Source organism: Mesoplodon densirostris, chromosome 16, assembly GCF_025265405.1.
Source record: "Mesoplodon densirostris isolate mMesDen1 chromosome 16, mMesDen1 primary haplotype, whole genome shotgun sequence".
NCBI classification, from domain to species: domain Eukaryota; kingdom Metazoa; phylum Chordata; class Mammalia; order Artiodactyla; family Ziphiidae; genus Mesoplodon; species Mesoplodon densirostris.
Window position 1 is genome coordinate 54,937,960 of NC_082676.1, and position 14,359 is coordinate 54,952,318.

Sequence of the window (14,359 nt, forward strand, 5' to 3'; positions counted from 1 at the left end):
GAAATATAGGGTGTATGGGGGCTGATAAGCCCACCGCTGGGACAGTGGACCAGGTAGAAGAGTGCATGTCATGGAATTCATTAAGGTGAACAGATACCGTCTTTGCAACTCGACTGCCTTGTGGAAGATAAGGCTAGAAAAGCCGACGGGGACCCAGATGACAGAGGGTCCTGGTTGCTGTGCCAAGCAGTTAAAATTCAGGTTGACGGTAGAGAGCTGTGGAAGTCTTGCAGCTGGGAGTATCTGATCAAATCTCTGCTTTGGAAGAAGTTTGCTAACACTGGGAGGAATGGGTTTGAAGGGCAAGGGAGGCTGGGAAGAGTGGGACAGAGGGGACTAGCCAATTAGGATCCTGTTTTAAGAGTCAAGGGGCAAGATAGGAAGAGAGCCCGGCAGCAGCGTGAGGAAAGAGCCGGAATGGTGGCTGAGAATAAAACGAGCAGGACTGGAGGGCGTTTGGAGGTGTGGCCCATGGGAGGTGCTCATCATGTTGATAGAATATTGGTTAAATGAGGGGATGAGCTGATGGGCTCAGGCACTGAAGAATGAAGAGGTACAGATGCCAACTCCGAGGGATCCTTTCCAGCCTGGCTGGCTGGAAAGGGACTCTGTTGTATCAGATGAGACATTCTGTTAATGGGTCAAGGCAGCTTCTTCCACGTATCACTAGACTGGCAATATACTTATTAGTCATGTGTAAACACACACAGACTTCAGTCCTAGATTGTGCCACAGCAAGCAGGCATCAGAAGATATTCCTTGAGGGAATTCCCTGGCGGCCCAGTGGTTAGCACTCCGCGCTTCCACTGCAGGGAGCATGGGTTCAATCCCTGGTCGGGGAACTAAGATCCCGCGTGCTGCGCAGTGCGGCCAAAAAAATTAAATTAGAAAAAAAAGAAGATAATCCTCAATGAAATTTACTTTTCCTTATTTGTTTAAACATCATGCTTCCTCCAGTTTGTTTTGTTTTATTTTGTTTTGCTTTTAACTTGGAAATAATTTCAAACTCTATAAAAGTCACAGATATTACAAAGAACACCCATATATTCTTTATCCAGCTACCTTGATTGTTAACATTTTGCTGTTCTTTACTTTGTGTGCACATGCTCTCTCTTCCACCCTTCCCCTTCCTCTCTCTGTATATACACACTCTGTGTTGCCTTCTCTCCCTTTTTCTCTCCGTACTGCAACTCCCAACACACTTGTTTTTTTCTGAACCATCTGAGAGGAAGTTAGATACATCATGATCCTTAATAGTTTCTTGTATAACTAGTATAGTTATCAACCTCGGTAATTTAACATTGATATAATACTGTAATCTACTGTTTATATCCCAGTTTTATTATTTGATCCAATATTCTCTTTATGGCTTTTCCCTCTAGTATAAGATCCAGTCTGTCATAATGTGTTGCAGCTAGTTTTCAATGTGTCTTTGGTCTTTTTTATGACAATAACATTTTTGAAGGACACCAGCCCCTCACCCCACTTTTTTTCAGTAAGTTGTTTTTCCTTTGGGTTTGTCTGATGTTTCTTCATGATTATGTTCAGGTTATACAATCCTGACTAGAATGTGCAAAAGTGATGCTATGTCCTTCTCAGGATATCAGTCTCAGGAGAGACACTTTAAGACCATGCAAATAGCCTACTCTTCATCAAAATATCTCCCCTGATTTAGCACCTCTTGATGATTTTTGCATCAGTCATTCTTCACGTGATGGTTGCCAAAGGATGATTTGCCAACTCCATCTCTCTCTCCACCTTTACAATTTCCTAGTCAGCATTCAACCAGAACTAAGAGCTCTCCCTCCTCTCTCTGTCTCTCTGTATTATGTATCGATATAGATCCATGGATTCCTGTTTTTTTTCAATGGTTTAGAATTTATTATTGCCCCTTAATTATTTTGGTGCTCAAATATTTGGCCAGTGGAAGCCCTTTCCACCTGGTTCCTACATCCCTGTGACATGCCCTGTCATTTCTTGAGCAGTTTCCTACTTTCTGGTATTGCAAGATGTTCCGGGCTCATTTTGTGCTTCTTTTACCCCAGCCGAGCTCATTTTGTGCAACTTTTACCCCAGCCCTGGAATCAAGCGCTTCTTCGAGGAGCCCTGTGTTTTTTCAGTGGGGTATGGTTTAGACAGTAAAATCTGGACACTAGATGTGCTTATGGCCATTGGGTTTTTTGTTTTTTGTTTTTGATTTTTAGGTCCTTTCAGTGGGCAGAGCTGGGAAATAGGGGCATGGATATACATAGATACTTCCCATACATATATGCGTACACATAAACGTGCACACATACACACATACTTATTTTAGAAATCCCAAGCCCGGGGGCTTCCCTGGTGGCGCAGTGGTTGAGAGTCTGCCTGCCAGTGCAGGGGACACGGGTTCGAGCCCTGGTCTGGGAGGATCCCACATGCCACGGAGCGGCTGGGCCCGTGAGCCACAGTTGCTGAGCCTGCGCGTCTGGAGCCTGTGCTCCGCGACAAGAGAGGCCGCAATAGTGAGAGGCCCGGGCACCGCGATGAAGAGTGGCCCCCGCTTGCCACAGCTGGAGATGGCCCTTGCACGGAAACGAAGACCCAACACAGCCATAAATAAATAAATAAAATAAAATTAAAAAAAAAAAAAAAAAAGAAATCCCAAGCCCGGACCTGTATCTCCAGTTCCATTACGTCCCCACAGCGTTCTCCCTTGCCTTCCCCCATATCTGTCTTCCAACTACATGAATACATTTACTAATTTGCTGAGCATTATCATGTATCCAAATATTTTCAGAATTGCTTCACTCGTTCAACTACAGAAGCAAACCTACTAAATAGTTCAGGATATTTTTTTTGGTATTCCCCCCGACATTTCACCCAAGACTGGAATAAGTTGCTCTTTTGCACTTTGCTTTTTTCACTGGAAATAATTTCATATCTGTTGTTTGAGATCTTCATTCTTTCTTGTAACTGCTTAGTTACATTGACTGTACATAGCATAGTTTATTCAACCAATTTCCTATGCTTAGACATTTAGGAACTTGGCAATAATATATCATAACAACAAATAAAGCTGCAATGAGTAATCTTGTACATAAGTATTTTTGCATTGTTGGGGGTGCATCTTCTGAATTCCTAGAAGTGGGATTGCTGGCTCAAAGAGTAAATGGATATAAAGTTTTGTTAAATAGTGCCACATTCCCTTCTGTAAGAGTGAGTTGTACCATTTTTCTTGGTCACCAGCAATGTATGAGTGCCTGTTTCCCCACTCTCAACAACAGAATATTTCATCAATCTTTTGGATATTTTTGCCAATCTAGTGGGTGAGAAATGATATTTCAGTGGCATTTTATTTTGCATCATGAATGGAGTTGAACATATTTTCATGTGTTTAAGGTGTGTGTGTGTGTGGTGAGCTATTTATTCATAGCTTTGCCCATTTTCCTGTAGGATTTGGGGGTTTTTTTCTTCAATTTTGAGTGTTACTTGTGTATTAGGGACATTAGCCCTTTATCTGTGATATATGTTACAAATATTTTCTCCTGGTTTGTCATTTGTCTTTTGACTTTGCTCATGTTATTGATAGCCATGCAAAGGATTTTTATATGATCAAATTTATAAATCTTCTTATAAATTTGGGTTGTGAGTTATAGTAAAGCCTTTTTCGACACTCAGGTTTTAGAGGAATTCATCTGTGTTTTCTTTCAGTATTTGTATAGTTTCGTTTTTCACATTTAGATATCTAATCCATTTTGGCGTTTTTTTCTTTTTTATGGGTGAAGAATGGGCCTAACTTATCTTTTTCCTGTTGTCCCACCACCATTTTTTTGGAAGTTCATCTCTGCCCCAGTAATTTGAGATACCACCTTTATCATCCGCTAGATTCCTATGTGCAGTTGGGGCTATTTCAGGACTTTGTATTTCTTGAAGTACTTTGAATGCTGATGGTTCCAGCTGAGTTTTCATTAAACATTTACATCTCAGAGGCTGCTAAGTTCCAGGGTTTACAGCACAGAGGAATATTTAGGCCTCTTACCCTTTCACAATGGAAAGGTATGTCCTTACTATTTTCTTACTTAATACTTTCTGAATTTTCCAAATTTTCTGAAACCAGCCGAAAATTGTTTTAGTCTTTAAGAAAAATTTAAAGGTATTATCAGTTTTTAAACAGTAAACTTCAGCATGAATTTCTAATAACTCTCCCCCCAAAATACTACCTTTGGTATTCTCCTTTTCTTCATATACCCTCAATAAAAGATGTTTCCAAAAGCTGCATATAACACAGGTGAAGAGATGACAGCGAGAGGCTGGCCAGCCAGGCTTAACAGGCCATCTGCTCTGAGCTCTCTCTGTTCTGCTTCCTATGGCTTCTGAGCACCACCACCTTCTTCACATGAGTGAGGAAGTGTAAGGAACAGGGAAGAGTAACATTGCAGAACTTGAATCATCGGGTAGCCCGAGTTTTTGTTCTTGTTTTTTAATTTGGCTGCGCCAGGTCTTAGTTGCAGCAGGCAGGCTCCTTAGCTGTGGCATGCGAACCCTTAGTTGTGGCATGTGTATGGGATCTAGTTCCCTGACCAGGGATCGAACCCAGCCACCAGCATAGGGAGCGTGGAGTCTTAACTACTGGACCACCAGGGAAGTCCCCCAGGGTTTTGATATGTAACATTTTAAAGCATTCACTTCGGGACTTCGCTGGTGGCACAGTGGTTAAGAATCCGCCTGCCATTGCAGGGGACATGTGTTTGAGCCCTGGTTCAGGAAGATCCCACATGCCATGGAGCATCTAAGCCCGTGCACCACAGCTACTGAGCCTGCACTCTAGAGCCCGCAATCCACAACTACTGAGCCCACGTGCCACAACTACTGAAGCCCGCATGCCTAGAGCCCGTGCTCCACACAAAGCCACCGCAATGAGAAGCCTGCGCACTGCAACAAAGAGTAGCCCCCGCTCGCCGCAACTAGAGAAAAGCCCACTCAGAGCAACCAAGACCCAACGCAGCCAAAAATAAAGTAAATAAATAAATAAATTTTAAAATAAAATAAAGCGTTCACTTCCTAGGGAAGGTTGACACAGGGGCTTGCTCATGTTCTCTCTCTCCCTCTCCGCACCCTGCTCTGTGCCTGAATGGCCTCCCTTAGGGGGAATGACTAGATTCTTTATGCTTTTCATAACGTGGGGGCTATAAAAAAAAAAAAACCTGTTTATAAGACTCATTTAGAGGAGACAGGACTCACACTGGCCCTGTGGTTTCTGTTATTATCAAGTTCTGATTCAGGGAACATATTTTCTTAAGGAAAATCAAGACATGTAATCTGATCTAATTCAACCTGTCAAATCCTATAAAGCTTTTAAAATGAAGCCAGGTTTAATTATAATCTTGACAAGTCACCTTTTTGGAATGGAAGAGAATTATATGAAGGTGGGGTATACCTTTTAAGTGTATTCAAATGCACGAGTGGTGTGACAGCCCGGCAGACTCAAGAATTCTCCTGCTCTACTGTGTATCCATCAGGCAGCATGCAAGTAACAATGCTATCTTGTGATTTAATGTAATCCAGACTGTTATTTTGTTATGGTCGCACTACTATTCTACTCTTCTGTTAGGGTAACTCTATCAAAATAAAGACCAGGAAGTTTCTTTAAAATTTTTTTCTTTTAAACACTATGAACAGCTTAGATTTGTGTATATCCATGCACAAGCCTGGTGTAGAAGTTTCTTCTGAATAAGCTTGTTGTGGGTGAACTTTCAGACTTCAGTTCACAGTAAGGTCTTTAACTTGCACTTCCAGGCAGCAGCTACCCATGTTGTTTGATTGCTAGTTAAGTGTTAATAGAATTAAGAGTGTTAAAATATTTTTATAGGTTTAGTCTTCCAGTTACTCTCAACACCTTTCATGTTGTTCCACTTGCATTTCAGTCTCACAGCCACCAGCACAGTAGGAAAGAGAAATCTGAGTCCCAGTCAAGCAGAAGGTGTCCTGGAGGCCAGAGTATCGGGGGAGATTTCTGACACTGAGCTTGAGCAGACAGATCCCTGTGCAGAATCCCTCTCAGAGGGAAGGAAAAAGGCCAAGAAATTAAAAAGGATGAAGAAGGACCTTTCTCCGACAGGTGTGTATTGAATCTCACTAAGGTTCTAGAGCTGTGTCTTCTTTAATGCTCTAGAAACTCTTATTTTGGGGGAGAGATTATAGCAGGGCTTCAGTCGATAACAAAGCCCATGTAGCCTAAAACGGGACCAGATGTTTTTCAGATCATTTTAATTTAATTTGAGGAATCTCCGAAAAGCCCTGGCTCTTGAGAGTGAGGCTTGGTGGGGGCCTCCTTGTTAAAGATGGTTAGTCTGTTTTGGTAACCTTCTCTCTGTCCTCCATGGTTTAGAGGTTTTGCTGATGTATGTAAAGTCACCTCAATATTTTAAATGTATATGTGAATTTGCACGGAGGCCTACTCCTACATGTGTTATTTTCAGTAGTAGAGTTTTCACTGTTCTCAGCAAAACCCCAGGCCGCCTGAATTTCTCTCGTAAGCAGAATTATATAAGGAGTAAAAGAAACAGGAAATGAACACATGTTGTATGCCTACTGTGTGCTAGACACTGGAGCCTTCTCTTTCCTGATTGAATTTCATTCTCACAACAGCCCTGACATAGGGACTCATCCTTGTTTTAGTGATGCAGAAGTCTGGACTCAGAGGCAAAGAAACATGCAGGTCCAGGTAGCTAGTAAGAGCAGAATGAGAAGGTGAGCCAAGTCCCCCAATGTAAAATGCCATTGGTAATTTGATAGGGATTGCATTGAATCTGTAGATTGCTTTGGGTAGTATAGTCATGTTCACAATATTGATTTTTCCAGTCCAAGAACATGGTATATCTCTCTGTCCCCCAGACATGCTGTGGAGGCCCCATGAGCTAACCCAGCCCTTGGTGCACAGACCCTCTGCAGGACCCGAGTGCCAGGCAAGGAAGGGGCTTGCTGGGAAGCCACCATCTGTGAAAGGCCCTGCTCAGGAGATCGGGCCAGAACCTGGTCAGCTAGCAGTCATAGTGACAGAAATTACAGCCACTGCTGACCAAGTGCTTGCTGATGACCCTGCACTGCACTTCATGCTTTTATTTTTTTTTAATCTTTATTTTTTCTGTTTTTTTTAAATGAATTTATTTATTTTTTATACAGCAGGTTCTTATTAGTTATCTATTTTATACATATTAGTATATATATTTCAATCCCAATCTCCCAATTCATCACACCCTGCTTTCCTTCCTTGGTGTCCATACATTTGTTCTCTACATCTGTGTCTCTATTTATGCCTTGCAAACCGGTTCGTCTGTACCATTTTTCTAGATTACACAAATGTGCATTAATATATGATATTTGTTTTCCTCTTTCTGACTTACTTCACTCTGTATGACAGTCTCTGGGTCCATCCATGTCTCTACAAATGACCCAATTTTGTTCCTTTTATGGCTGAGTAATATTCCATTGTATATATGTACCACGTCTTTTTTATCCATTCATCTGTCAATGGGCATTTAGGTTGCTTCCATGACTTGGCTACTGTAAATAGTGCTGCAGTGAACACTGGGGCGCATGTGTCTTTTTGAATTATGGTTTTCTCAGAGTATATGTCCGGTAGTGGGATTGCTGTGTCATATGGTAATTCTATTTTTAGTTTTTTAAGGAACCTCCATACTATTCTCCTTAGTGGCTGTATCTATTTACATTCCCACCAACAGTGCAAGAGGGTTCCCTTTTCTCCACACCCTCTCCGCTTTTGTTGTTTGTAGATTTTCTGATGATGCCCATTCTAACCGGCGTGAGGTGATACCTCATTTTAGTTTTGATTTGCATTTCGCTAGTAATTAGTGATTTTGAGCAGATATTCATGTGCCTCTTGGCCATCTGTATGTCTTCTTTAGAGAAATGTCTGTTTAGGTCTTCTGCCCACTTTTTGACTGGGCTGTTTGTTTTTTTAATATTGAGCTGCATGAGCTATTTATATACTTTGGAGATTAATCCTTTGTCCGTTGATTCGTTTGCAGATATTTTCTCCCATTCTGAGGGTTGTCTTTTCGTCTTGTTTGTAGTTTCCTTTGCTGTGCAGAAGCTTTTAAGTTCCATTAGGACCCATTTGTTTATTTTTGTTTATTTCTATTACTCTAGGAGGTGGGTTAAAAAAGATCTTGCTGTGATTTATGTCAAAGTATGTTCTTCCCATGTTTTCCTCTAAGAGTTTTATATTGTCCAGTCTTACATTTAGGTTTTTAATCCATTTTGAGTTTATTTTTGTGTATGGTGTTAGGGAGTGTCCTAATTTCATTCTTTTAAATGTTGTTCAGTTTTCCCAGCACCACTTATTGAAGAGACTGTCTTTTCTCCATTGTATATCCTTGCCTGCTTTGTCATAGATTAGTTGACCACAGGTGCATGGGTTTATCTCTGGACTTTCTATCCTGTTCCATTGATCTATATTTCTGTTTTTGTGCCAGTACCATATTATCTTGATTACTGTAGCTTTGTAGTATAGTCTGAAGTCAGAGAGTCTGATTCCTCCAGCTCCGTTTTTTTCCCTCAAGACTGCTTTGGCTATTCGGGGTCTTTTGTGTCTCCATTAAAATTTTAAGACTTTTTTGTTCTAGTTCTGTAAAAAATGCCATTGGTAATTTGATAGGGATTGCATTGAATCTGTAGATTGCTTTGGGTAGTATAGTCATGTTCACAATATTGATTTTTCCAGTCCAAGAACATGGTATATCTCTCCATCTGTTTGTGTCATCTTTGATTTCTTTCATCAGTGTCTTATAGTTTTCTGAGTACAGGTCTTTTACCTCCTTAGGTAGGTTTATTCCTAGGTATTTTATTCTTTTTGTTGCAATGGTAAGTGGGAGTGTTTCCTTAATTTCTCTTTCTGATCTTTTGTTGTTAGTGTATAGTGTATAGATTTCTGTGCATTAATTTTGTATCCTGCAACTTTACCAGATTCATTGATTAGCTCTAGTAGTTTTCTGGTAGTATTTTTAGGATTATCTATGTATAGTATCATGTCATCTGCAAACAGTGGCAGTTTTATTTCATCTTTTTCCAATTTGTATTCCTTTTATTTCTTTTTCTACTCTGGTTGCCGTGGCTAGGACTTCCAAAACTATGTTGAATAGTAGTGGCGAGAGTGGACATCCTTGTCTTGTTTCTGATCTTAGAGGAAATGCTTTCAGTTTTTCACCATTGAGAATGATGTTTGCTGTGGGTTTGTCATATATGGCCTTTATTGTGTTCAGGTAGGTTCCCTCTATCCCCACTTTCTGAAGAGTTTTTTTTTTTATAAATGGGTGTTGAATTTTGTCAGAAGCTTTTTCTGCCTCTATTGAGATGATCGTATGGTTTTTATTCTTCAGTTTGTTAATCTGGTGTATCACATTGATTGATTTGCATATATTGAAGAATCCTTGCATACCTAGGAAAAATCCCACTTGATCATGGTGTATGATCCTTTTAATGTATTGTTGGATTCTGTTTGCTAGTATTTTGTTGAGGATTTTTGCATCTATATTCATCAGTGATATTGGTCTGTAATTTTCTTTTTTTGTAGTATCTTTGTCTGGTTTTGGTATCAGGGTGATGGTGGCCTCATAGAATGAATTTGGGAGTGTTCCTTCCTCTGCAATTTTTGGGAGAGTTTGAGAAGGATGGGTGTTAGCTCATCTCTAAATGTTTGATAGAATTCACCTGTGAAGCCACCTGGTCCTGGACTTTTGTTTGTTGGATTTTTTTTTTTTTTTTTTTTCGGTACACAGGCCTCTCACTGTTGTGGCCTCTCCCGTTGTGGAGCACAGGCTCCGGACACGCAGACTCAGCGGCCATGGCTCACAGGCCCAGCCACTCCGCAGCATGTGGGATCTTCCCAAAACGGGGCACGAACCCGTGTCCCCTGCATCGGCAGGCGGGCTCTCAACCACTGCGCCACCAGGGAAGCCCCTGTTGGAAGATTTTTAATCACAGTTTCAATTTCAGTACTTGTGATTGGTCTGTTCATATTTTCTATTTCTTCCTTGTTCACTCTTGGAAGGTTATACCTTCCTAAGAATTTGTCCATTTCTTCCAGGTTGTCCATTTTGTTAACATAGGGCCGCTTGTAGTAGTCTCTTACAATGCTTTGTATTTCTGTGGTGTCTGTTGTAACTTCCCCTTTTTCATTTCTAATTTTATTGATTTGAGTCCTCTATCTCTTTTTCTTGATGAGTCTGGCTAAAGGTTTATCAATTTTGTTTATCTTCTCAAAGAACTAGGTTTTAGTTTCGATCTCTGCAATTGTTTTCTTTATTTGTTTCATTTATTTCTGCTCTGATCTTTAGGATTTCTTTCCTTCTCCTAACTTTGGGTTTTGTTTGTTCTTCTTTCTCTAGTTCCTTTAGGTGTAAGGTTAGATTGTTTATTTCAGATCTTTCTTGTTTCTTGAGGTAGGATTGTATTGCTGTAAACTTCCCTCTTAAAACTGCTTTTGCTGCATTCCATAGGTTTTGGATCATCATGTTTTCATTGCCATTTGTCTCTAGGTATTTTTTGATTTCCCCTTTGATTTCTTCAGTGATATCTTGGTTATTTAGTAATGTATTGTTTAGCTTCCATGTGTTTATGTTTTTTACATTTTTTCCCTGTAATTTATTTCTAATCTCATAGCGTTTTGGTCAGAAAAGATGCTTGATGTGATTTCAGTTTTCTTAAATTTACGAAGGCTTGATTTGTGACCCAGGGTAACATCTATCCTGGAGAATGTTCCGTGTGCACTTGAGAAGAAAGTGTAATCGCTGTTTTCGGATGGCATGTCCTATAAATATCAATTATATCTATCTTGTCTGTTGTGTCATTTAAAGCTTGTGTTTCCTTATTAATTTTCTGTGTGGATGGTCTATCCATTGGTGTAAGTGAGGTGTTAAAGTCCCCCACTATTACTGTGTTGCTGTCGATTTCCTCTTTTATAGCTGTTAGCAGTTGTCTTATGTATTGAAGTGCTCCTATGTTGGGTGCATATACATTTATAATTCTTCTTGGATTGATCCCTTGATCATTATGTAGTGTCCTTCCTTGTCTCTCATAACATTCTTTATTTTAAAGTCTGTTTTATCTGATGTGAGTATTGCAACTCCAGCTTTCTTTTGTTTTCCATTTGCATGGAATATCTTTTTCTATTCCCTCACTTTCAGGCTGTATGTGTCCCTAGGTCTGAAGTGGGTCTCTTGTAGACAACATATATATGAGTCTTGTTTTTGTATCCATTCAGTGAGCCTGTGTCTTTTCGCTGGAGCATTTAATCCATTCCCATTTAAGGTAATTATCGATATGTATGTTCCTATTACCATTTTCTTAATTGTTTTGGGTTTGTTTTTGTAGATCCTTTTCTTCTCTTGTGTTTCTCACTTAGAGAAGTTCCTTTAGCATCTGTTGTAAAGCTGGTTTGGTGGTGCTGAATTCTCTTAGCTTTCGCTTGTCTGTAAAGCAGTTGATTTCTCCGTTGAATCTGAATGAGATCCTTGCCAGGTAAAGTAATCTTGGTTGTAGGTTCTTCCCTTTCATCACTTTAAATATATCATGCCACTCCCTTCTGGCTTGTAGAGTTTCTTCTGAGAAATCAGCTGTTAACCTTATGGGAGTTCCCTTGCATGTTATTTGTCGTTTTTTCCTTGTTGCTTTTAATAATTTTTCTTTGTCTTTAATTTTTGTCAGTTTGATTACTGTGTGTCTCGGCATGTTTCTCCTTAGGTTTATCCTGCCTGGGACTCTCTGTGCTTCCTGGACTTGGGCAGCTCTTTCCTTTCCCATGTTAGGGAAGTTTTCCACTATAATCTCTTCAAATATTTTTTTCGAGTCCTTTCTCTCTCTCTTCTCTTTCTGAGACCCCTATAATGCGAATGTTGGTGTGTTTAATGTTGTCCCAGAAGTCTCTTAGGCTGTCTTCATTTCTTTTCATCCTTTTTTCTTTACTGTGTTCCATGGCATTGAATTCCACCATTCTGTCTTCCAGGTCACTTATCCGTTCTTCTGCCTGTTATTCTGCTGTTGATTCCTTCTAGTGTATTTTTCATTTCAGTTATTGTATCGTTCATCTCTGTTTGTTGTTCTTTAATTCTTCTAGGTCTTTGTTAAACATTTCTTGCATCCTCTCCATCTTTGCCTCCATTCTTTTTCTGAGGTCCTGGATCATCTTCACTATCATTATTCTGAATTCTTTTTCTGGAAGGTTGCCTATCTCTACTTCATTTGGTTGTTTTTCTGGGGTTTTATCTTGTTCCTTCATCTGGTACATAGTCCTCTGCCTCTTCATTTTGTCTGTCTTTCTGTGAATGTGGTTTTCTTTCCACAGGCTGCAGGATTGTGGTTCTTCTTGCTTCTGCTCTCTTCCCTAAAAACATGGACTCTTAGAGCCTTCCCCTCTTCTCTGACATAGGAGCCAACATCACATGTGAAGGCAGCCACTCCACCGTCCTGAGTTCCTTAGATGTGGCATGTTCAGGTCCTATCTTTATTTTTTTTATTTAATTTTTATTAGAGTATAGTTGCTTTACCATGTTATGTTAGTTTCCGCTGTACAGCAAAGTGATTCAGTTACACGTATACATATATCCCCTCTTTTTTAGATTTCCTTCCCATTTAGGTCACCACAGAGCACTGAGTAGAGTACCCTGTACTATACAGTAGGTTCTCATTAGTTATGTATTTTATACATAGTAGTGTATATATGTCAATCCCAATCTCCCAATTCATCCACCCCCCCTTCCCCTGCACTTTGTGCTTGATGGAAATGCTTTCGTTTAAATCTCTGAAGTAGGCATGATGGTCCATTTTACAATTAAGAAAACTGACGCCTGAGAAAAGACAGTGTCTTCTGCAAGTGGTGTTGAGAAGGCTGGACAGCTGCATGTAAATCAGTGAAGTTAGAAGACTCCCTCACGTCATACACAAAAATAAATTCAAAATAGCTTAAAGACTTAAATATAAGACATGACACCATAAAATTCCTAGAAGAGAACATAGGCAAAACATTCTCTGACATAAATCATAGCAATGTTTTCTTAGGTCAGTCTCCCAAGGCAGTAGAAATAAAAAGAAAAATAAACAAATGGGATCTAATTAAACTTACAAGCTTTTGTACAGCAAAGGAAACTATAAAGAAAGTGAAAAGACAACCTCCAGAATGGGAGAAAATATTTGCAAATGATGCGTCCAACAAGGGCTTAATTTCCCAAATATACAAACAACTCATGCAACTCGACAACAACAACAGAAAACAATATAATCAACAAATGGGCAGAAGTCCTAAGTAGACGTTTCTCCAAAGAAGACATGCAGATGGCCAACAGGCACATGAAAAGATGCTCAGTATCACTAATAATTAGAGAAATGCAAATCAAAACTACAATGAGGTATCACCTCACACTGGTCAGAATGGCCATCATTAAAAATCTACAAATAACAAATGCTGGAGAGGGTGTGGAGAAAAGGGAACCCTCCTACACTGTTGGTGGGAATGTAAATTGGTACAGCCACTATGTAAAACCATATGGAGGTTCCTTAAAAAACTAAAAATAGAGTTGCCATATAATCCAGCAATCCCTCTCCTGGGCATATATCCAGAGAAAAACTCTAATTCGAAAAGATATATGCACCCCAGTGTTCATAGCAGCACTGTTTACAATAGCCAAGACATGGAAGCAACCTTAATGTCCATCAACAGATGAGTGGAAAGAAGATGTGGTACATGTATACAATGGAATACTACTAAGTCATAAAAAAAGAATGAAATAATGCCATTTGCAGCAACATGGATGGACCTAGAGATTATCATACGAAGTGAAGTAAGTCAGAAAGAGAAAGACAAATACCATGTGATATCACTTACATGTGGAATCTAAAATATGATACAAATGAACTTATTTGCAAAACAGAAACAGACTCACAGACATAGAAAAAAATTTATGGTTACCAAAGGGGAAAGAGGGTGGAGGAGGGATAAATTAGGAGTTTGGAATTATCAAATCCAAACTACTATATGTAAAATAGGTAAACAAGGTCATATTGTATATCACAGGGAACTATATTCAATATCTTATAATAAACCATAATGGAAAAGAATATGAAAAAGAATATATATATAAATGAATCACTTTGCTGCACACCAGAAATTAACACAACACTGTGAATCAACTATACTTTGATTAAAAAAAATTAATGAAAGAAAAGAAAAGAAAAGAAAAGGAGTGAGGAAACAGCAGAGGCCTGAAGGTTATGTGACTTGCCCAAGATCACAGAGCCCTTAAGTCAGGCCTGCAATAAAGTGGGTACCTTTAAGCACAGTCACGTGACGAGGGGGATGCCTGCAAGC

General features: G+C 39.7%; 1 protein-coding gene across 3 annotated transcripts in view; it reads left to right on the forward strand.

The window, feature by feature from the left end:
• The window catches only part of PARN (poly(A)-specific ribonuclease), a 160,699-nt gene that overhangs the window by 138,281 nt on the left and 8,059 nt on the right, over positions 1–14,359 (forward strand). The window contains exon 23 of one of the 3 annotated variants that reach the window (XM_060078713.1): positions 5,904–6,097. The exons of 1 other annotated variant lie outside the window; for it this stretch is intronic. In XM_060078713.1, coding sequence (XP_059934696.1) covers positions 5,904–6,097 — 194 coding nt within the window. Of the gene's footprint in view, positions 1–5,903; positions 6,098–14,359 lie in introns of those variants that run through there. One more of the 3 variants, XM_060078717.1, reaches the window with a different exon arrangement.